Raw genomic sequence first — 25,131 nt, 5'->3', positions numbered from 1 at the left:
AGCCCAGTACCCTGACTGAGAACAGAATTTAGAAAAGTTAAAATGCTATTCTGCTCTGAGGATAGGAGAAAGCCTGAAAACCCGATGAGAAAAGCTGAATTAGGGTGTAAAAGAGTCATGCTCCTGACCTCCAGAGTGCCAGGCCCTCCCTCAAGGCTCAGGGCCACTTCAATGAGATGGAAGAGTTCAGACAATGATGCTGTGGGTCCCACTTTGTTTCCTATTTTGCATATATGTTTACCTCTGGCTTCTGCTGATCCACATCCCTATTCCATATGCTCCTGGCACCCTCAAATCCACTGGATTCTGTTCTGCACAAACCAGGCCCTTACCATGCTCAGAGAGTTTCACTAATTTCTTATACCAGCTTTTACCAGTATCTGGGCATCCAAGACTTAGATTGAGAAACTACATTTAGACCCAAATAGTTACAAATGACAACAGCTATTTCAAATACATAAAGCTTTTTATTGTACAGAAGTGATTAGAGTTATAGTGTGGCACTAGAAAAGAGAATCAGAGATATTACTGGTAGACATTAAAAGAAAGGGAAATGAAGGCTCAATGGAAAAGATATTTTCCAGCAGCTAAAACTGTTTAGAAATAGATGATTACCCTGCATTAGTCTGGACTCTCAGATCTGCCACTTTAGACCTAGCCTCTACAACCACCAGGTCATATTCACTTCCTTGACAATTTTGCCTCCACTGGATCCAATTTCTAATCTTTGAGCAACATCACTAGCTCCTTTCACTAGTTGTACTTCTGGCTTCCTGGGCACCACTGGAGAAAGGCAGGGCATTGTACTGACTAGCCCAGTATAAATCTCAATCAGCACATTGTATCCCAGCTCTATTTGTCTCTTGACAACATCTTTAGTTCATAGAGATTCTCCAATTCTGTGGCTTTTGGATTTTTTTTTTTATTACACCTCACAGAAGGAAATCCATTGTATGTCATGACCCAGGATACTCATTCTTATACATTTAATTTCAACAAAATTTGATGAAATAAAGTTTACTCTTACAATATATAGTACACACTGATATATTCTGTTTCATTCTATTTTATTTTGAACATATTAGTTGTAGCCAACTGAAATGATTTGATGACCCAATAATCAATCAGTCATGACCCACTAATGGATCATAATCTTTTGTTTGAAGAACTACTCCTTTCATGATTTAGGTATGAATGTTCAGTAAATGTCTACTAAAGTAAAGATATTAAGACGTAAGTAGCTTCATCTTCCCCTTCCATACTTTAAAATGTGAGTTTCTATAAACATTCTTCTACTAATGTCCTTGCTCTCAGAGTTCTGCCCCTCCCCTCCTTTCAAGTCTGCTTTGCTGGTGCTTTGGTCTAATCCCACTTTACTGAAAACTTCCTGAGCTACTACCCCACTCTCCTCATCCCACAACTGCCCTCGCATCTTGACCCCCCCTTTTCTTCCTCTATTGACAGATATACTCAGGTCAGGTCTCTAATATTTTGCAAAATAAATAAATAAAAGCTTTCTTTGAGTCAGCCTTCTGTGGAAAGTACCCATTTTCTCAACTCATTGTTTGTCAATTAATACTTTATTCTTGGTAAAACTTGATAAGTGGTTTAAACCATTTATTCTTATTACATTTTTTTTCTCTGTTTACTCCACCTGATTGAGAGCATAGTGTAGCAAAGCAGTGGTCCGTATGCACTGAATAAGTGGGTTAGTAGCATATCCAACTCTGAACAGGAGGTCCTGAAGATCTGACTCAGGCTTAGAAGTCACAGGGTACCTCACCCCAGCTTTTTTGGGCTGCTATTTCTGCACTTCCTGCATAGAGCTAGTATACTATGCAAATGGAATTGCTTAGAAAGTGTAGATGAGGACAATAGAGCCCTGTTTGTTTGAAAATTTATGGAGTACTTTAACATTCCTCACCTTAACTCATCATCATCACATCATACTTCTTAGGTGGATGGAAAGGATCTAGGAACCCCACTTTACATCTAAGTAAACCGAACATAATTTTCACTGCTCATTGGTGATGGAGTCACAGTTTTAGATTCAGGTCTGTCATTCTGCCTACTTTTCCACATTACCTTTCTGTCCTTAACAATGTTAAAATCCTTTGTAATGCTTAACACGCAATGTCTGAAAAACAGATTTGAAATTTAAGAATTAATTAATTAATTAATTAGAAAACAATATTCTAACCCTAAAAACAAGACTGGAAGATTCTAAAATTACTGATGAGGACATTTCAATGGAACTGCAAAAAGTATATTGTGAGATATAATTTACTAATATAAGCCACATTCATTTTCTTCTGTAATAGCACCAACTCAAATCTAAGAGAAGTATTTTATAAAGCTAAAATTATAAATGGTTATACATATTTTATTCTCATATACATGAATATAATTTAAATATCACTACAGTTTAGGATCCTGAAAGTCTTATAGTTTGCCAAGAAATGAATATAATAAAATGCAAATTTCAAATAATACTAAGTGACTAGTTACATATGCTTCAGATAAATTAGAAAGGTCCACTTTTAATTATCTTAAGAGAGAATCAATTATTTTCTCTGTATGTATGGGTGGAACTTTGCTTTGCATTAGCGAATTGAATATTTATCTTGCTGTGCTTTCTTTCAATCATCATAGATAATCTTGTAATTCTCATAATATTTGGCTGAGTATATGAGAATTATTTGTCTTACTCTCCCTTCTCATCTCCCTTTTGTAGGCATCTCCACAGGTTGCCCAAGACTTTACAAGTTTCAAAAATGAAACTGGCTTGTTGGTCATCATACATTTATGAGCTTCCTGTAGCCTAGAGACACACCTTACTCCATTTTTTTTTCCTTGAATCACATTGAGATCTTTGCAAACAGTAGGGTCTAAATACATATTGGTTGAATTTATTTAAATTTGAAGGTTGAGAAATAAAAACAATTTACTCATTGTGGCCATTGGCAAATGAATTAAACTACATATTATAACTTGATTTGTATTTGAGAAGCTACAAAACTTGGGAATCAGCTTTAGAAATAGATATGTATTAAACATTTTGAGGGAATGGTTTTGTAGGGTGGTTTAGATTAAAAATATATTAAAATTTTTATTTTCTAATGAATATTTAGTACATATTAAACATGTTCTGTACAAAGACATGGTGGAAAGCATTAAAAGAAAACCATTTCATTTCAGTGCAGCCAATTGTTCAATTCTTCAAAACACTATTTTGGCCTAAATTAAGATGGTCATCAGTTTGGTTTGGTTTTGTCTTTTCCTGCAGAAGAATACATTACATATTCATAGTTGTTGTTTAAAAAGAAAAACTGTCCTAAAGAATAGGCAACCATCACTGTTAGTATCTAATTAAGGTTTTTTGTTTTTTTTTCAGTTATATGTGTGGATCCAGAATGATTTTTGTAAAGGGTAGCTTTTACACTGTTCAAATTTTATGCATATTAACTTATTCAAAATTGAATCTCAAATGTATTTCAGTCTCCTTAATGATGCATTGAACATATGGACTTCCATAAATTCAGAGGATCATTCAGACTTTCAATATAAATTTAGCCCACATTTATCACCATTACTTTGTGAAAAATCTCTTTTTTGCTAATTTTCTTTAGCTTTTGACTCTATAAAGAAGAGTTGGCTATGGTATAAGAAATTAAACCTCAATATACTATGCCTGTTAGTCCTCATGAAAGTTTTTAAGATTCAGACTTTTCCATATTTCTCAGCACAGATCAAATAGCAATTTCTAGTAGAGTGACAAAGTGCTTGACTATCTTTTTAATTTTTAGGTTTGTCATCTGATAATATTTGATTAGCTGGAAAACTGATAATCCAATAGAAAATAGAATGATAAGGATTCTATTATACATAGGCTTTTTTTAAAAAAAAGCTGTATTATAGAAGTAGTATGTTATTGAGTCAAGCATTGCATTGATCTATTTTATTGTGGCATTTCTAGTAATTCTATGGAAATCTAGACTGGTTATTTCTTCTTTCAGCACTTTAATATATCACTCCACTCTTCTTGCTTGTATGGTTTCTGAAAATAAGTCCAATGTAATTCTTACCCTTGCTCCTCTATATCTAAGGTGCTTCCCCTCAACCCCTGGCTTCTTTCAAGGTTTTCTCTTTGTCTTTGATTTTTTCTGCAGTTTGAATATAACATGCTGAGGTTTGGGTTTTTTAAAATATTTTGTTTCTGAGCTTCCTGAATCTTTAATTTATTGTTAATAATTACTTTTGAGAAATTCTCAGTGTGTGTTTTTCTGTGTGTGTATGTGTGTGTGGTTTCTTCTCTCCTCCTCCTCCTCCTCCTCCTCCTCCTCCTCCTCCTCCTCCTCCTCCTCCTCCTTCTCCTCCTCCTCCTTCTTCTTCTTGTAATACCTTACATGTATTTTACACCTTTTGTAATTTTCCCACAATTCTTTAATATTCTCCCTTTTTCACTATTTATTTTCTTTTTGCCTTTCAGTTTGGGAGTTTCTATCTACATGTTTTTAAGTTCACTCATTTCCCCCTTTGCCATGTCCAACCTATTGAATGCCTCAGAGGCATTCTTCATTTCTGTTGCAGTTTCTGATTTCTCACTTTAAAAAAATTCTTTATTAGAGTTTCCATATATCTGTTTACATTACCCATCTGTTCTTATTTATTGTCCTTTTTCCCATGTTTGTATCTCCTCTATTGACTTAGGGCTTCCCTATAGACTTCTTAAGTAAGGTTGGAGATATGCTGTTCTTTCTGTTGTATTTTCTATTGTTTGGTACGAGCTCCATTGGTGTGGTGGGAAGTGCTGGTTGGAGGAGGTGAGGTATTCTGTAGTCCTATGGTTAGATCTCACTCAAGACTATGATTAGTCTGTAGTGATCTGCTGGGCTATGACTTCCACAAGTGCTTCATAGGACTGGTCTGCCCCTTCCTCACCACTGTTACCATTAGGAAGGCTAAACAGGGAGATGGGTATTTTCCATCCTCAATATTTGTTAAAAAGTTTTTTCCTGGAAAATATTTTTATTGAAGGCAGATCTTAAGAACACCAGAATGCTCTGACACATTTTAAAATGACTACATTTCTTCGCCTTCTGACAGTAGCACAAGGGGATTTTTCCCTCCCATTTTCACTATAAGAATGAAATAGGGCTCCAGCGGTAAAAGTCATAAAAGCATGGTGACCTGACTAAGACTGCCCTCTCACCATTTTGATTTTAAATCAAACTTGTCCACAATGAGCCTCCAGCAATTCATTAATTATAGGTTAGCTTTTCCTACACAACTACTGATTCCCCCAGAATTCCTGCACTTCAGCTTTGGTAAGTTGTGATTCTCTGTTTCCACCTGTCAGTTTTTCCCAGTTTGGGTGAGACAATCACCCTCTATCCTCAGTTCTGGATCTAAGAACATCTGTTGATTTCAGGATGCTCAGTTTTTGTCTGGTTATGCAGATGGGAGTTTCAACCCCCAAATTCCATACATGATAGGCCAGAAATTGGAAGTGATTACTTATTTTTAAATCAAGAGAATACACAGTACCTAGAACAAATGATTTTTAAGCAAATAACTTAAGGAGGAAATTATTGAACAAATGCCATATATGACTTGAAGAATTCTATGAAAATAGGAGAGAACTACTAAATTAAAACTGATTTACTCATTAAATACTACTCCATTTTCTAACCTCTGACTTGTCATTAACTAGTGTGGGCAGTGAGCTCAGTTGCAACCTACAAGTCTGCAATATTTTGGCTATTTGACTATAATGGACATAAAGTTATTACTTAAATTACCAGCAGTTAATACATATTGTTCCGTAGAGGAGCTCATCTAGTGCCAGATATGCAGCAGATAATACTTACTAGATAAGAAGAATATAGCCATTTGTAAATCTTGAACAATGGGATAATTGAAGCTGATATTAAACATTGTAAGATTAATTTCATGCACAATTCACTCAGCATGGAGCTGTCATAATATGCTGAAATATTATCAAAAAGTTAGAATGTAAATTAGAAAATCTAAAAAATAAGGTAGGAAAAGTAAACGAATGGATTTACAAAGGCTACAAGCATATACATGCTAAAGAGTCAAGACTCTGCTGTGTAGTTTTTCATGGTATCTGACATGTGACATACATCAAAGCGAATTTGTTAAGTTGTATTCAGAAAGTAAAAGGCCAATGAGATGGTAAGGCTCCAGGGACCTATCACTAACAGCATTTTTTTTTGTCTCACTTCCTAGTCTAGGCCTAAGATGAAATTAAATGAGAAAGTTATAATTGACTACAAGTTTATATAATCATAATTTCAGAGATAAAGATATGTTAGAGATCCTTAAGTTTAGCCCCCCATTTGATGAAAGAATCCCTCACAAAATATTCTTGAGAAATGGCCCTCAAGCCTCCCTTGTGAGCTATGCCTCTATCAGCTCTACTGAGTACTAACTATATGCTAGGCACTGGGTTAGGGTTTCTCATGCATTTTTTAATGTTTCACAACACTCTGAGGAAGGTAACATTGATCCTATTTTACTGAGAAATATAAGAGGCATTGGCCCACAAATAAAGAAAAAAAGGAAGGGGGAAAATAATGAAGAAAAGAAGAAAGGAAAAAAGAAGGGATGAAGGGAGAGTGGAAAGATATTCAAATAACAGATAAGGCTATGCAGACTACTAAGGTGAAGAAGAGCTGATATGATGACTATAGTTAATACTGCTATATGATATATAGAAATGTTGTTAAGAGTAAATTCTAAGAGTTCTCACCACAAGGAGAAATATTTTCTATATTGTATCTATATGAGATGATGGATGATAGATGAACCTATTGTGGTAATCATTTCATAAGATATGTAAATCAAACCACCATGTTATATGCCTTAAACTTACACGGTTATGTATGACAATTATTTCTCAGTAAAACTGGGGAAAAGGTGGTTAATCAATGATGGGTGAATATACTGATGTAGGACAGAGTGACATGCCAATTGTAGAAAATATAGTGGAAAATAACACAATAATTAATAAATAATAAATAATAATAAATAAACACAAAAATAAACTCTGTTTCCTGTACTCACAACTGTAAACCTATTTTTGCCACATCTTCTATATATACCAGAAAGCTGGGTTTATAGAATGTAAAACACCACAGGAGATAAATATTATTTTATTTTACCAACAATTATGGTTCATTTCAGATACTCCTGTCCATATTTCTTCAATCTTGATCTTACAAATCAACTGGACTTTGAAGTGTTGTTGTCACATTGAGAAGACTACTAACTTAAACATATGCCGAATATATTATTGGGCCAATTTAGACAGTATATGGAGAAAATATAAACCAAATTGTAGGAGCAAAGCAAGAGGTAATTGGGTTTAATTCATTTAGGAATTTTGGGCATCTTTTCCTCTTGGAGACAAGATGACAAACATATTTCTGTTTTGTTATTTTATCCTGAGCAGGAAGAGATGGGAGAATCTAAAACAATATTTTAAGAGTGAATCAGTTGGAGCTCAAATCCAGGCTTGACAAGTGCAGTGCTCCTCCTGAGTGAAAATAAATCCCATTGTGAAGCAAACAAAGAGTAGGAGGATTAAGCTTAATGTGTGGAGGATCTGCAAGTGGTTTTGTTTTTTGTTATTGCAAATATTTTTATGGGTTAATTGTATGGGGATTCAGCTCATTTGTTTTTTTCTAAATTGAGATGAGCCAGAATGTCTCTGGGGCAGAAGAGACTTCTGCTGCCAGTAAGAATGTGTATTTTTTGTTCTAGTATTACCCTTTTGCAGCTAACAGCTTTTTTTATTATTGTTGTCTAAAGTTTTACATATATCTCCTTTTCCCCCAGTTGAACCCCTCCCCAACCATTCCCACCCCAGGCAAGCCCTCACCGGTCCATTGGTTATGCTAACATGCATGCATACAAGTTCTTTGGTTGCTCTCTAACACCCCCCCATTTGTCTCTGGATCTATTCTTGTTCATCAAATTATGTTGATCATTATATCCCACATATGAGTGAGATCATGTAATATATATCTTTCTCCTACTGGCTTATTTTGCTTAGCATAATGCTCTTCAGTTCCATCCATGCTGTTGCAAATGGTAAAAGTTCCTTCTTTTTTTATAGTAGCATAGTATCCCATTGTGTAGTTGTACCAAAGTTTTTTAATCCACTCATTGGCAGATGGGCACTTAGGCTGTTTCCAAATCTTAGTTATTGTAAATTGTGCTGCTATGAACATAGGGGTGCATATATCCTTTCTGATTGGTGTTTCTGGTTTCTTAGGATATATTCCTAAAGTGGGATTACCGGGTCAAATGGGAGTTCCATTTTTAACTTTTTGAGGAAACTCCATACTGTCTTCTACAGTGGATGCACCAGTCTGCATTCCCACCAGTAGTGCACTAGGGTTCCTTTTTCTCCACATCTTTGCCAGCACTTGTTGTTTGTTGATTTGTTGATGATAGTCATTCTGACAGGTGTGAGATGGTATCTCATTGTTGTTTTGATTTGCATCTCTTTGATGATTAGTGACTTTGAGCATGTATTCATATGTCTCTTGGCCTTCTGTATGTCCACTTTTGAAAAGTGTCTATTTAGATCCTTTGCCCATTTTTTTATTGTATCGTTTATCTTCCTTTCTTTAAGTTGTATGAGTTCCCTGTAAATTTTGGAGATTAAACCCTTATCGGAAATATCATTGGCAAATGTTTTCCCATGCAGTGGGCTTTCTTATTGTTTTGTTGATGGTTTCTTTTGCTGTGCAGAAGCTTTTAATTTTGATATAGTCAGATTTGTTTATTTTCTCCTTAGTCTACATTGCCCTAGGAGCTGTGTTTGTAAAGATATAGCTACGACATATGTCTGCTATTTTGTGCAGCTAACAGTCTTGAGAAAGGGATTATGACTTGTAGGTCATCTCACAAGGAATTACTTGCTACTGACATGTTAGCCATATTAATCATTACAGTGCTGTCTCTATCCAAGTTATTAACATTTGAATACCTATTCAAATTGCTTTAGTATTAATGCTCAGCAGTTATCAGGAATTATATGAACTTCAAGGTGATAGCTAAAACAATTGAATTATTTCCAAAAACCTAAGTTACACATGGAATGGGGTTGTCAAAGCTAAAAATTCATCTTCCCCTTATTTAAGAATAAAAAAAAAATCAGCTGGCTGCTGATAAGCTATCTTTCTCTACAAACAATACATAAGAAAAATATTTTAAATTTTTTATCAAATTATTTAAAAATATTAAATGTCTAATGGAATTAATTAGAGGTACAATCTCAGACTGTTTTACTTCATTCTTTAAAATTAAGTATCACATTATCTCATTCAATGAACAAAATAAACTGAAGAACAAAATAGATCCAGAGACATAGAATCATGGAACAGACTGTGGAACCTCAGAGGAAAGGTAGGGGAGGGTGGATGGGTGGGTGGTAAGAGATCTACCAAGAAACTTGTATGCATATATGCATAATCCATCATAACCCATGAACACAGACAATAGGGTGGTGAAGGCCTGGGGTAGGGGGTTGGATGTTGTGGAGGCTGGCTAGAAGAGGTCAATGGGGGGGAGAGGGGACATATGTAATACTTTCAACAATAAAGATTTTAAAAATTAATTAATTAATTAATTATTGACTTATTTTTCTCAATTATAATAAATCTATGAAAAATATAATCTTTATAATAAAATATTATTACATGAGACAAAATTTTTAAAGGCTTTAGAAATAACTTATTAAACTGAAGGATCCTGAGTAATTACAAATTTGGGAAGGAAAGTAGAAAGAAAAATTCAGAATGCATTGTTTCTAGTTCTAAACTGTTCTATTAATGAGTAACAGAATTAACTCCATGTGATTTTGGATTCACTTTTGAGTATACCAGAGAGACCATATTGTTGGAAGTTCAACAGAAGAGGCCAGATATTTTGTCTGAATCCACATGGAAAATAAAATTAAGGAAACTGTTCACGTTATTCAGGCCAAAAATACTCTCGGCCAATCTCTGCTATCATCATTATAATAATCATCACAATCAAGAAGAGCCCTTACTGAAGCAAGAACCCTATAGATATATTTAGCTTTGGAATTTGAAAAACAAAAGACTTTTTCATGTTTGACTTCAGTGCATATTTTCTTCTTCTGTACAGAAAATTTCCCTTTTAAATGAAACTGATTTCATTTAAAAGTGAAATTGTACACTCAGCTCAACTTAAAATTCAGGTAATTTTCAAATATTTAGTGCCAAAATAAATCTTCAGACAGAAATATTTCAATACTACCCAAGGAAGCACTATTACCAAGTCTACAACAAATTTAATTATTTCAATATCTTCCAAAGTGGGCAGCATGTACAAAAATCAGCACAACATTAATAAGTTTTGATCAAAGGAACTTTGGAAAATACTGCTAAATCAGCTTACCATGAAATCTCAGATCTTTTAATATCTAGATATGTTACCAACCTATGCATTAAATATACAGAAGCATATGTTGAAATACAGCCACAAGATGGGAGGGCAACCCAGGCAGAGGGAGAATTATGAGCCAAGATGAGCAGGTGGGAAAGCATAAGGCATCTTTTGGGAAATTCTGGAGTTGCAGGAGATAAATCTGGACATGGAAGCAAGAATCAGACTGTGTTCTGACTCCTTAAAAACTCAATCACTACCCATTAAAGATTTCCAAGTAGGGGAGTGATCATATAAATAGGGTCATTTGGGAAGATTACTGTGGCCATAAATAAAAAGGTTGGTTTGGAGCAAAAGAAATACTGGAAGCAGGAAATCCAGTCAGAAGGCCCATGCAAATGTTCAAGAATGAGATTAAATAGAAATGATAAAAGAGAATGCAAAATAAATAATGAAAGCAAGACCTGTTACAAAATAAGAATGAGAGGAATGAGAAGTAGTTTCAAAGTTATCTTAAAGAGCTCACCAAGAAACTGATGGTGACTTTAGTGGCCACAGTGAATCTTTTGCAGTTTCTATCTAAATGGATCATGCTTTCTAACAGCCCCCAAGGCTTGGTTATAGGTTTTCTACCATATAGGGCCTATCATTCTTGATGACATGGTTAACTTCTATTTATTCTTTAAGAAGTCCAGTTCACTTGTCATCTCTTCTTCTTTTTAAAATCACTTTTGTATGCTCTCTTAGTATCCTAGGTATACAATATCTAGGACAGGAAAATCAACATATTTTGAAGATATATTAACATGTATGTCTCTCTTCAGTTAGATTATGGGCTCCCTGAATTTATGGAGCAAATTTGTCCATGTTATAGACATCCAAATTGGAAAGAAAGAAGTAAAACTGTCATTGTTGGCAGAAGACATGATACTGTATAAAGAGTATCCTAAAGACTACACACACACACACACACACACACACACACACAAATCAGAGAAATAAGTGATTAAGGAAGAGCTCATGGGATAGCAATATTGTTTATTTTGTTTTAATTTTTGTTGAATGTATCGGGGTCACATTGGTTAATAAAATTGTCTAGGTGTTAAGTATATAATTCTATAATACATCATCTGTATTTTGTATTATGTGTTCACCTCCCAAAATCAACTCTCCTTCTGCCACCATTTACCTTCTTCCTCACGCCATCACTTTGACCTTTTGGTGTTGAACTCCTGGGGTTCTGGGTGGCCAGGAGCTTGTCCAATATAAAATAACTTCAAAGGCAGTCACTTACTGGCAAGGTAATTTCTGACTTTGGGATAAGGCGTCGATGGAACCAATCCAGATAAAGGATTCTCATTGTCCAGGCCTCCTTGTTGTACAACCAAAGACTGACAGCTGGTGTTCAATCTTTTCCCTTTAAGGCTCATGGGTTAGCAGCTTTATAGATAAGGGCAATACTGATCATAAACCCGGCTGCATTTACACAAACTGTAGAGTTAGCCTATTCCCTCCTGTCTTAATCCTGGTACTTACTTCTCTCCCTTACTGATAAATGTCCTATGTGGCATTTTTGTTTTGTTTTGTTTATTACAGAATAGGGAACTTTCATCTGCATTAAACACCTGGTCAGGAAAATATCCTTTTCATCAATGATTTTCTTAATTTCATCTGGGAACTCATCAGCTTCCTCTTGGTTGACAGAAGCTGATTTTCTTGTTATCTTGACATTTTTAAAGCCAAGCCTCTTTCTAAAATTATCAAACCATTGTTTGCTGACATAAAGTTCTCCAGATTTAGAACCTTTAACCTTCCTTTTGCTTTAAGTTGTCATATAATAACTTTGTTGTTTTTTTTCTAATCATATTTGAGTCTATACATATGCTTTGCTTAGCAATCCTGCACCCACATAAAAACTGAATTTTTAATATGAGATAAAAAGGTATTTTGCAAAAAGTGCAAGGTCACACCTGCTGGCATAGTTGCTGTGATGGCTTAATAAATTTTCCTTTTTTACAGTGGTCCTTATGCTGGGTTCAATTATCTTGAAATGGTGGACAACAGAAGCTGCAGACCTCAACCTGTGTTACATACCAAGAAATTAAAATATTTATCAAGACTTTTCTCTGCTTCTTGGAAGTATTTTCAGAACGATTAGGGGCACTTTGCATAGGTCCTCTGGTGTTACTCAAGGTTTACAGCATTGCACTAAACATGATGAAAAATACGGGAGAACCGCAAGAGATCCCTTCTTACTATGTACACCATTTACTGGGGAGAACTACTCATGCAGAGATGACTAACATCATAAGGTGATTTAAGCACATACTGGAGACACATGTGTCTACCACAATAGCATCAGGAGGTGGCTACAAAATTATTATACCAGTACACCATATGTACTATAGTTATATTTTTGCAGTTATGTTTTAATACTGTATCTTTTCATTTGTTTACATTCTCTTAACTATGAATTATCCCATGTATGGTCTATGTTTTGTGCATAAGTTTTGATAACTTTTTATAATAGATTTATACCTATTTTATGGTAGTAAATGATAAAATAGACAGGTATCTACATATATTTTATAGATTCATGACATATCTTTCTCTTAATTTTTCTGATATTTCTAGGCTACATGGGTCATTTGTAAGATTTTTTCAAATTGTTACAAATCTCCAAAGAATTCTCTTGTGTACTTATTTTTTCAGCCTGCATATAATTGGAACTGCTCAGTTCAAACCAATGTTGTTCAAGGGTCAACTGTTTATTAAAAGAAACTTAAAGACATGTCAATCCAAAGTGTAGATATTTTTGGATCCTGATTTCAACTGACCCAAATTCATATGTCATTTATAGACAACCAAGAAAATAAGACCCTAACTGATATAAAAAGATTACTGTTCATTTTTATATGTGATAATGACTAGGTTGTTTAAGTATTATTATATATCTTGCAATACTTTCAGATGAAAAGATATGATGCCTAGAATTTGCTTCAAAATAGTGCCTGGTGGTTGGAGGTGAAGGAGGCTGAGGGGTGGTGGTAAAAATGAAAGAAAACTTATTATTATTGGAGTTGGATGGTAGCCACATAGTTTATTTTTATATGTTTGAAAATTTCCATTTTATATTATCTTAAAATGCTCGTTCCTGGGTCATATCTCAGAGCTATTGAATTAGAGTATCTGAGAATCTAGGAATCTGGATTATTAACAAGCTCCAAAGTGATTGTTATGCACACTAAGATTTGGAAATCACAATTCTAAAATAATTTATCCCGTTGTTCTTGCTCTTTTCACTGAAATACAGTCAATTGCATACACATGCTATATCTTTAAAGACAGAAACGATCTTCCATCTCCCAAGGCCATACATTTGATATGCACTCAATAAGTATTAGTGATCTTAGCCTAGTTATTTATTGTTGTTCACTGTGAATAAATATTTTATGTCTAGATTATACAAAACTTACTCACATATTCCAATATCTGGTCCATTTGATACCAGGAGTGTGCACCTTCCTACAACTGTTAGCAATAATCCTTTGGCCATGTGGACTTTCTTTCTTAATGGTCCTATTTAACACTCCTAATTCATAAATGCCAATATTCCCATACCTCATGCAGCAAAGATAAAATCTAACAGGATGGATACAATAGCTGCCTCTTTCACAGACAGATTAAAACAGAGAATATTAGCAGCCATATATAGGATCTACATTACTGCACACACTCAGGCGTGCACACACACATACATACACACTAAGAAAAAGAAAATGTTTCCATCTGTCATTGACACTCAGCTTTGCCTGTGTTTTTGGTTCTTTGCAATGATTCATTTATAAAACAACCTTTTTGACTCTTCTAATAGAGTATTCTTGGGAAAATGTAACCTTTTCTTCAGAGTGTTTTTCCCCCCCAAAGACTACTATTCTGTAAACCTACACCTTGGAACTCCTGAAAAAATATAACAGATTCTGTCTCATTCTGCCTAGTGTTGTAGTTCTATCACTAGCTAGGTGCTTTTGAATATGACATTATTATGTTGGGTTCTGGTTTCCTCCTATACATAATTCTAGAATAAATGTCAGTCTACTTTAGATCATCTCTAAGTTCACCTATGGTTTTATGCTACTTCTAGGAAAACATATTTCACTAATATTTAAACAGAAAACACAACGTTTCAGAAAAAAGAAATATATATAATGGTTTCACCTCAGCTTCTTAGACAATAATAAACAAGGTCAAATGGGTACATTCTGGTCTGAAGGAATAAATCCAGGAATATGAAGGATTTCTCTCACTCTTGCTTACCTGCTTATGAGCATGATCATAAGAATTAATATGATTATCAAATTCCTGGTGTTTGTGATACTGCTTATCACATAATTCACAGTAAAAATTTGCCTTTACATCCTCCAGGGCCTTTGTTGTGGACTTCTCCTTTTCTGGAAAATCCTAAAAAGAAAAAAGCAAAAGTGTTGGTTATATTTCTCTCTAATAACATAACCAGATATTATATTATTCAAGTTGGTATTGTATTTTACTGTGACTGACATACTATAGTTAGGCTCATTGTCGTTTGGAAATGCATGGCAATGGAGAAGTAACTTTCAGTTCAGCTTTATCCCTAAGTTATCAATAAACATATAATGAACTAGCCCAAAGGAGCCCTCAGCTGAATCCTGGTCATTACTCATCCCCTTCTTGCCACCTGTTTCCAGCTCATGCTTCTGCTGACTCACCTACCTGGAATAATCAGCACCGTTTCTGCCACCTACTCAGTGACCCCTCTCAAACACTACAAGGCCTCTCTGCTACAATCTTTTATTGGGACATTAATTACATTGTGTTATATCATTCCCTTATGTGTCATGTATTTTAGCCTCACTGTTGGGACTTGCTGTTCACACTGTACATACTGCTTTTCTGACCTTGTTAAAGTCATAAGCATGTACTCCTTTCCCAATACCCAGCTCTTTGCCCCCTGGGGAGCCTCTCCATGACTTTTCCAAGAGAAAGTCTCCATTATGGTACTTATTACCGAACACATCTCTGATCACTCCCACTAGTCTCCTTCACAGACATTTCTTTTCTACATATTGCCCCTTACATTTTTGCGTGGCACCCCATTTCATCTTTAGCCCTTGGTGACCTCCATTCTCACTATAGCTACAGCCTTATTTGTCCATAATCTCTAACTCAAGCCTAAGCTTCTTCCACAAGCCTTAGTTCCTGACAGACATCACTAATGGGTTTAGCACATTTTTAAGACGCTTACCCTTACAATGTTGACTATGCTTTATTGCAAACAGAGCGTTGACCACATCATTCACCTGCTTAAAATCCTTTTGAATTTTCTCATTGCTTATAAAATAATAGTGATGGATATTTATTGAGCATAAACTATGCACCAGGTATTAGGCTAAGTATGTGAATTATCACATTTATTCCTCACAAAAACCCTATAAAATAAGTTTTATCTAAATCTACACTTTACAGATGCATCAACCAACACTTAGAGATTACACACTGGTGATCACTGAGTAAGTAAGTGGAGAGAGGAATTCGAATTAAAATAATCTATCCTTATTTCCCATGGTATAAATAGCTGAGCTTTACCATCTCCCTTTAAGGCCAATCCCCTTATTACACCACACAAGCTCCTTCCTGTATCATTAGTGTTATCTTGTATCAATTCATGCTCCCATATTACCCTTTTTAATTCAATGACTAGACATACCATATAATAGCAAATGATCTGTTTTCATGACTATTGCTCCCATAAATCCTTTGATGGCAGGAACTGTTTTATTCATTATTGTGTCCACAATGTGAACATATTGTCTAGCCCAGAATAGATGCTTATTTAATATGCATTATGTAAATTAATGGATAATGGTGGCTTACATATTTATGTCTCATACCATTCTGCAAGTTCTCTATTATCCCGTGCCATACAGGAATGTCTGACCCATAGAGGAAACAAAAAAACCCAAAAAGTATAAAAAATGGATGACCAAAATAAAGGATGGGCTTTAGCTTTGTTTCTCCACAATGACTAACCCTCTACAAAAAGAAATCAGGCCATGAACCTAAATCATAGGAGCATCACTGGCCAGACAAGAAAGCAAGCACAAAAATTTAGGCAGTTTCTCATAGGGTTGGGTGAAGTGATGGAGCAATTAATTGTGACATGGGAAAATAATAACTCAAGTCCAATATAAGAGGCGAACACATATAGTAAAGAGCAGGAGGGACATGTATGCCATTAATAAACAACAAAGCTAGATCCAATATTTGGATTGCCTACGTAAAACCGTCGGAGTACGAATTTGGTTAAATTTTAGCTAATGGGGGTGGGGGATAAAAGCTATTGGACAGGATGTATCCGCTGATAACATTGACTCTAATTTCAGGATTAAAACCCAGTTACTCAAAGAACCGGTACAATAGCCTGCTAAGTGTAGTCGCTGTTGAGAATTGAGGCAGGATTGTAGCATTGAAGTAGAGCTAAATATCTTGATGTCATAGGGTTAGAACCAAGGGAAACCATTATTTCTCACAAGGGTTTTTTAAATGCCCTTTCTTAGTATAATTTCAAGGACTGGATTGGAATGAGGAACAACTTTGGTTTACCCATAGTTCTTAGTTTATTACAACAGCCTTAGAAAACTGCCAGTGTGCCTTAGATATTAAGCAACTCTACCTCAGCGCTTAAACATGCCTCAGCTTTATTAACAGGGTGTGGGGCAGGAGTCATAACTGAGAATTTAATCTGTGATTAAAGTGGATTTTCCTATTATTAATCCTATTATGTAGAGGATTTTATAACAATAGCTCAATGGCCAGGAGTGAGGCTTCTTCAGTTACTCTTGGTATCTTCATCTAAACATCTTTTATTTCTAAAACAAACTTTAATTATGAAATTACATGCCTTTCAATGGAAAAATGTTATAATTATAAGAGAGTTAGACCAATATTTAGTTGTATACCATCTCATCTGAATGTTCACATTTTGCAAAGTAATCAGACTAAATTACATCCCTCATTTCTTGCTTAATTTTTCTTGGCAGGAATAAGAACATTCCCAGGGCATATCCCATTTCCCTTATGAAGAGAGCAAGAGTGCACAGGTGGGGAACAAATGCCATTAGCAAAACATAGAGTTAACAATCTATTCTAGTGTATCTGTCTTAACCAGAAGAGCATAAAGCCAACAGCACTGGGGATAAGAAATGGGGAAGCTGGGAACTGTGGGTAGAAATATCAGGCAGCGGAAAATACATGCCAAGAGTTGGGTAGGGTTAGAGGAATCAAATTGGAAAATAAATAAATGATTTCTTAGAAATCTTTGTCAAAACTTGAAAACTAAGGCCCATGATACTACTCAGTATGAGGTAGGCATGAAATCAACTGTCTATGGAGATGAGCTCAATTGAATCAGCTCTAAGTAACAGAAGGCTGGAGGTAAGGTCGCAGTAGAAGAGGTATCATATAGTCTAAGCTATCATTTAGCAAAAAGGGAAAACGATGTTAGTAATAACATGACATAGAAAATCAGGTCAATGGTAAAGCAGGCCATGCTTTCCATTGTATGATGTTGCCTCATCCTCCCAACCATTCATCTATCCATTTAATCATACATTCATCCAACTAACCAGTACGCAGTCATACATTCAAGAATCTCTTGTTGAGCAATTTCTGAATATCAATTTCTTTCTGGGTCTTTACCTCAGAATTTAAAGTCTAGCATTGGATAATTACATGTAAAGAGGTAAGCACTCTAAATTGTGATAGAGTGATAACTTTGTTACTATAGAGTTTACCTAGTTCATACTAGTCAAGAATACTTGTTTTTTTATATTCCACAAAAAAAACCCCACAGCTGAACAAAAAAACAAAAAACTCATAGAGGCAAACAACAGATCATTGGTTATGAAAAGGGAAGTGGGGTTGGGGGGAAGGGACAAAATGAGTAAAGGTAGTCAATTGTGTGGTGATAGCTGGAAACTAGATTCTTTGGTGAGTTAGAGGTAGTGTAACACACATATGTCAAATTATAATGTTTCACACCTGAAACTTATATAATGTTACAAGCCAGTGTTACCACAAAAATAAAACAAAATAAAATAATTTAAAATTACTGGAAGAAAAATTAATGTGTTTCCCCCTCTCTGTTTCTTTTATTCATAGCATCAGATACAGTTAAGCACTCAGAATTTCTTGCCTTTTTATTTAATAACAGGATACTTTTACTGGTCAAATAAAATTGAAGGCAAATGAAGGTGAAATTTGCTTTCTTAAGTAATTACATAATCTTTAAATATATTTAGAGATATGAATAAATATAAAAGGAGTAAAATATCAGTAAATTTAAAAATAAGAAAAAAATCAATAATTCACAATAATACAGCAGACATACAAAATATTATCATCATTGATTTGCTCATTTGAAAATTATTCAAATTTTTCTTCTCACATTTTGCCTATGAAGAGGAGGAATCTTAACAGAAAAAATAGCATTTATAATATAAAACTTCTTATTAATCATCCTCAATGATTCATTAAAAGGTTGAAAATGAATTATAAATTGAACATGACTGTTATTTTAATAAGTCATTTAAAAACATTAGGTATTGCCAGTGGGCCTTTTATGTTGCGCTTCAGTAAGAATTCTGTAGTCGTTAATTACTTTTCATAATTAATATTTTGAGTGCAAGGAGAGAAAATGTACTTTTTCACACCAAGAATTTTACATTCATGCACACAAGAGGTGCATCTGTAAAGTGTCAAGTATTCTGACTAGATTAACATGTTTATTTAGAAATAGATGTTTACTATCAAATTATTTTTATTATTGTAATGATACTTACACACTTATATCAACTGAGCTCTCATTATAATACAGAAATCAGCCAAGCATTTCATACATCTTAACTCCCTTAATCTTCCCACTAACCTTATGATGCATTATTTATTATTATCCCATATAAAGATATAGAAGACAAGGTACCAACAGATTTGGAAACACAATTGATGTTGAAGAGCAGAGACTGGACTGAGACTCAGATCTGCCTGACTTCAGAGGTATTAATCACCATGCTCACAGCTGCCCCAATTACTTAGGCTTTACCCAGACACCACATAATTCTGAGCTGCCTCTGCTAACTTGTATGTAGAGTTAGGATGATACAGAACCCCAATTCCCAGAGAATGGTAGAGGAATAATTATAATTATAAAAATCTACAAAGCTCTTGGAGCTGAGAGATGTGCACTAGGAAAATACAAGGTAGTAGTCTTGTTTCTACTGGTTGTGAATATGTGCCCTGATTCTTTAAAAGGAAGAGAGAAAATCAATTGCTGTTCTTCCTATCTCCTTGATGGTAATACCAGCTCAGAGCTTTGAGGATTGAATTCATATTCTTTGCCTGAAAATTCACATTTGACCTTTCACTGTTATGTGTAAGAAATTGCTTTAAGAATTCTAATATTCTCTAACCTGTTCTATTACACTGGCTCCAAATAAAATCCTGCCTGAGCGAGAGCATTTCCCCTCATCTCCATTGATCAAGTGGCTGTGGCTGAATAGGAGAACTCTTTTGGTCTCCATTGTTTTCCTGTTATCTCTAGGAGAGATTAGGAAAGGAAAAACTCCTTTTAGAAGGATTTATTCATTTATTCATTTTATTTTTGTGATAGGAAAAAAAATTAGTCTTTGAAGACTACATAGCCCAAATAACAGCCTTTATCATATAGAAGTTTTAAACTCTCGAGGTTTCAGTTACCTCAGTATGAATTTCGGGAAATAATGAGTAGCTTGCAGGTTTGTTGTGAGTATAAAATAAGATCATAGTAAAAAGCAGCATATGTGTGTGTGTGATACTAGAAAATTATTTAAACTAATGCCATTCTCCCATGCGTCTACAATGCAACTGTCATTTTCAAATGAAAACTTGAGCAAGTGAGAGGGGCCCTTATCATCTTCGGCCACCATCTCATATAAAAGCAAAATCCCTGTAAGTAAACTCCAAATTTGTTTTACATCATTAGGATTTTCAGATGTTTTTGTCACAATTTTTTTTTAACTTTTAGACTAGAAATTTTATACATAGTCAATAGAGCATCTTAGGTGTGTAATTAATGTTAATATTACTAATATTGATTTCCCTAAAAATATGGCTTCTTTTATTGAAAGAAGGATTTTTGCATTCTATAGCATCTAGCAGGATACTTGTTATTTAGGAGAAACTTAATAGATATTTGTTGAATAAATAACATTAATGAATAAAAAAGCAGAGAATGCCTTTCCCACCACATAAAAGATAGCTCGGCCTACCCTGGCAGTGTTAAGACATATCATGGAGCTGTTAGATTTTTAGAACAATCTTTTTTTTTTTTAAACAAAAATGTATCTTCTGAAGTCTAGGGAGTCTTGAAAAATCTTAAAATAATGGAGTGTGGCAACTGCACACAGATTTACAATCAGAATAGAGTTTTTTGTTTTACAATACTCTTACCATTTTACCATAATCTATCATCTTCCTTACAATTCATTGATGATCAAGTTTGGTTTCCTGGACTTGGAATAAGCCATGACCAAAGTTAGGCCTTTGTACCAATGGCTAGGTAGGTGTGATGTCAGCACTCCCTGGAGTTGGAAAAGGAGCTTTCCCCCTCTTATTAACGATCCATTCAAGTTGTCCAGGTGAGAAGATAAATACAACCACATTCAATATGTGAACTTGTCTCTAGGTGGAATTCTTTGGAGACAGCTCAGCATCATTTCTAATTTGAAAAGAATAACAAATGAATGGCAAGATGCCAAAATGATGATTGCATTTCTGTTCATGAAGCAACAATTAAATATTTAAAATTTGCTTGTATATCTGCTTATTTTGGAGAAGTTTCCTATTTGGCTTCATTGGAACAGAGATTATTTTTGAAAACACATGCATTTCCATTAGAACCACTTTTGTCATCATTCTATTCCACCAAATTTAGCTTCCTCAGCATAAATTAATATACAGCTCTTCTACCATAAAAACACTTTAGAAACTATAGAAGGCAGTCCCAGGTGCATGCTAAGATAATCACAGCAGTAGCTATCGTAATATTGCTTAATTATGCTTGTTTGCCACAAAAGAAAATAGGGGAAGTTATAATTTCCATATTGCTTATTGATCAGATATACATGCTGCATTGCACAAGTTTATAAAGGTCATGGATTCGTTTTCAGAGTTCTTCTTTAACAAACAATGAAACAGTAAAAAATATACATAAACAGATGAACTTTGCTGGACACAATTTAGTATTAGCCCATCTCTCATAGAGAACATCCCAGCCCTCACCAGTAAAACAAGACAATATCCTTGAGCAGGGCTTGAAAATCTATGTAAATTGTTCCAGGGTCAGGGAAATAGTTGAATCCATTAAATTGTAGTCCTTGGCCTAGAGTTCATGCCCAGCATATACCCATTAATGAAAGCAGGAATCAATAAATGCAATGAGTGAAGGAATGAATACATTTGAAATCTAACTTTTTGCTTGGATATTTATTCCATCGAAGGGGAGATAATTGGAAAGCCTTGAATCTGTATGTACAACTATACATACATATAACTGTACAACTCAAAGCATGAACCTTTATGTAAACTACAGACTTTAGCTAATAATAACATATCAAAATGTTAATAATAAGGCAAGCTATGTACAAGAATTGGGAAGAATGCATGGAACTTCTGTATTTCCTGTCTAATTTTTCTATAAACCTAAAAGTGCTCTTAAAATAGTCTATTATTTAGAAAGTAAAAGTTTCAACTAAATCACATTTTAATAGCTCTACCTTTGTTGAACTTGAAGAAAAACAATGTATGGTATGAGACTAATCTTACCGATGTTATGTAATGCTCACATATTTGCAAGCACTAGATCCACTGAAAATTGAAGGCTAAAATCTCTATATTTGAAAGAAAGATTTTGAAATGTGTCTATCGTGTGGGATGTAAAACATGATTAAAAGCGGGTTCTTTCTCCTGATTGATAATTCTGTCTCATTTATAAAGCTAGTAATTACCAGCCCATCAATTCATCTCACAGATATGTGTAGCTGTCATGAGTATAGATGTGTTGCATTCATCGAAATTGAATACATTTAAATGAATACATCCATTGTGCGTTAGACAAGAAGTACTTTCATTTAGCCATTATTCTTGCTGTAACTATTTATTGTAAAAATGCAATTAACAATATCTGACATTTCATTTTCTAATGTAAGAGAAATCAATGGAAAATGTCAGGTAACTAGGTTTTCTAGAAAGTTGTTATTGACATCTGCTCAATTACAAATCTTTTTTTTTTTAATTCAGCGTTTGTAACAGCTATCTAGGGGAGAAATGGACAGGAAGAGATGCTGGACTAAACATTGCTCACTTTGCTTCGTAATTGACCACAAGTATTTTACCTTCATATATTCAAGTGATTGTCAGGTAAATTCTCATTCTTCAGCCTTCTCAGATAGTCCTGGTATTAGTCTGTATAGTTTAAAAATCATGTTTACATTCTACATGTGCTAAGACAGGTCTGGAGACTCCTGAAGTGATGTGTTAAAATACCATAAATCCGCCAAACCGGTTTGGCTCAGTGGATAGAGCGTCGGCCTGCGGACTCAAGGGTCCCAGGTTCGATTCCGGTCAAGGGCATGTACCTTGGTTGCGGGCACATCCCCAGTAGGAGGTGTGCAGGAGGCAGCTGGTCGATGTTTCTCTCTCATCGATGTTTCTAACTCTCTATCCCTCTCCCTTCCTCTCTGTAAAAAATCAATAAAATATATTTTAAAAAAAATAAAAAAAATAAAATAGCATAAATCCAATGGCTTTGCTATTGAAGCAGGAGAAGCAAAGCAGATAAATGCCAGAATTCTAAGGGAATTTTGCTCTGTTCTCCTGAATGTCTGTATCGTGTCTGATGAAAAGTCTGCTACATTTGGTTCACTTGTTCTATAACCAGAGATGTTTAAAAAGTGATTGTGCTCACAAAGGCACTTCATTACTTCAAACCGGCTGTTGCTCCAGGCTTCTATCTGTTGAAATTCTAACAGGTAATTTACTTTCAAATTTAAAGAAAACCAGCAATTGTAAAAAAATATATGCTATACAGAAACACTGTGTCCCAAGTCTTGAGATATTAACTTCAAGCTGGGAAATGTGTCAAAGTAAGGCACGTCTATTAAAATGGTAGTTTACTTTGAGAGAAAGGGATTCACAAATGTGAGTATGTTCATTTCAAAATCATGAAATGATGTAAGGAAAGCTAGCTCAATTGTCATATAATGCTCAAGAATCATTTGTTACTTATATTTTGCCTATTGTTATTCTCACACAACTTTGCAAAACTTTTGTAACTTCAGAAAGCATATAAAAGGAAGTCTGTATATCAGTTTTATGTATACATACTTGATTTTTGAAAACAAATTAAAAATACTTGTCAGTCACCCTGGCCACTGTGACTCAATTGGTTAGAGTGTCATCCTAAACATAGAAAGGCTGCAGGTTTGATTCACAATCAGTGCACATGTCTACCTTGTGGGTTCCACCTTGTGGGTTCTATCCCTGGTCAGGTCACGTGCAGGAGGCAACAGATTGGTATTTCTCTCTCACTTCTCTTTCTTCCTCTCTCTCTCTCTCTCTCTCTCTCTCTCTCTCTCTCTCTCTCTCTCTCTCTCCATCTCACTCTCTCTCCATCCCCCTCTCTCTCAAACCTAAAATAAGCATGTCCTCACAAAAAACAAAGAAACAAACACCTTGTCAGTTGAAGTCAGAAAGCCCGATTAGCTGAAAACTGGGGCTAAAATAAATATGTTTCATAATCATAGTATCAATAGTGTGTGCACCCAGATTGTGGGCAGCAGTCTACAGTTGAAACAGATATTCACAGCTGCTTAAGCAGTTAAACAATCCTTATATATTGTTAACACCAGTACCAACTCAAGCCATATAGCTGTGCTCTAATTGTGTGTGTGTGTGTGTGTGTGTGTGTAACTAGTCTGAAAAGAGAGTCAGCTACAATCAAACAGAAGTTATGCGTCCATTGCAAAAGAAGTGGAATAGAAAGTTAGAATCATGATACAAGCATGTCATTAGAAGGGACCCCAGAAATTCTTTGCCAAATTAAAATAAAAATGCAGTTTCCCAAGGTTGATGTAGGATACGTAGCAAATCTGGGATGAGAACTCAAGTTATAGACTCTGACCTTTGGGACCAATGGCAGAACATTCATTCTATTTTCTCATTTGGGAAAGGGGTGTGATCTAAGAGTCTAGAATTTTGTGTCTCCGAAACTCAAGATGTATAAATGAATATTCAGAGACTTTACGCTGATATATAAATATTATTTCTTAAGCCATATCATCAACATCTCTTTAACAACACAATTGCAAAGTATGTTCATACTCTTGGAATGCCAGAAATAGAAAAGTTTCCATTTCAAACCATCTTTTATAGGAGGAGACAGAATCACACTTCATAGAGGATTCCCTCTTCCTTTTATTCCCTTAAGCTTTTTTTTAAAAAAGCATTTAGAGCTTTATGAGTCCATAGACTGTTAGTTATAGGTAGTTATAGTGGATTGAGCGCTGAGTTTAGCCAGGACTACAGACTAGCTTTAGAAAGGAGCAAGCTACC

The 25,131-nt window shown here is 34.9% G+C and overlaps 1 protein-coding gene across 1 annotated transcript in view; it reads right to left on the bottom strand.

Moving 5' to 3' along the window:
* ZNF804B (zinc finger protein 804B) overlaps positions 1–25,131 on the bottom strand; it is a 380,963-nt gene that overhangs the window by 61,642 nt on the left and 294,190 nt on the right. Inside the window, exon 2 of the mRNA XM_006099085.3 lies at positions 14,764–14,907. Within this exon, the coding sequence (XP_006099147.1) occupies positions 14,764–14,907 (144 nt within the window). The remainder of the gene's footprint in view (positions 1–14,763; positions 14,908–25,131) is intronic.

Source organism: Myotis lucifugus, unplaced genomic scaffold (assembly GCF_000147115.1).
Source record: "Myotis lucifugus unplaced genomic scaffold, Myoluc2.0 scaffold_257, whole genome shotgun sequence".
Lineage (NCBI taxonomy): Eukaryota > Metazoa > Chordata > Mammalia > Chiroptera > Vespertilionidae > Myotis > Myotis lucifugus.
This window is presented reverse-complemented; position numbering and strand designations above follow the sequence as displayed.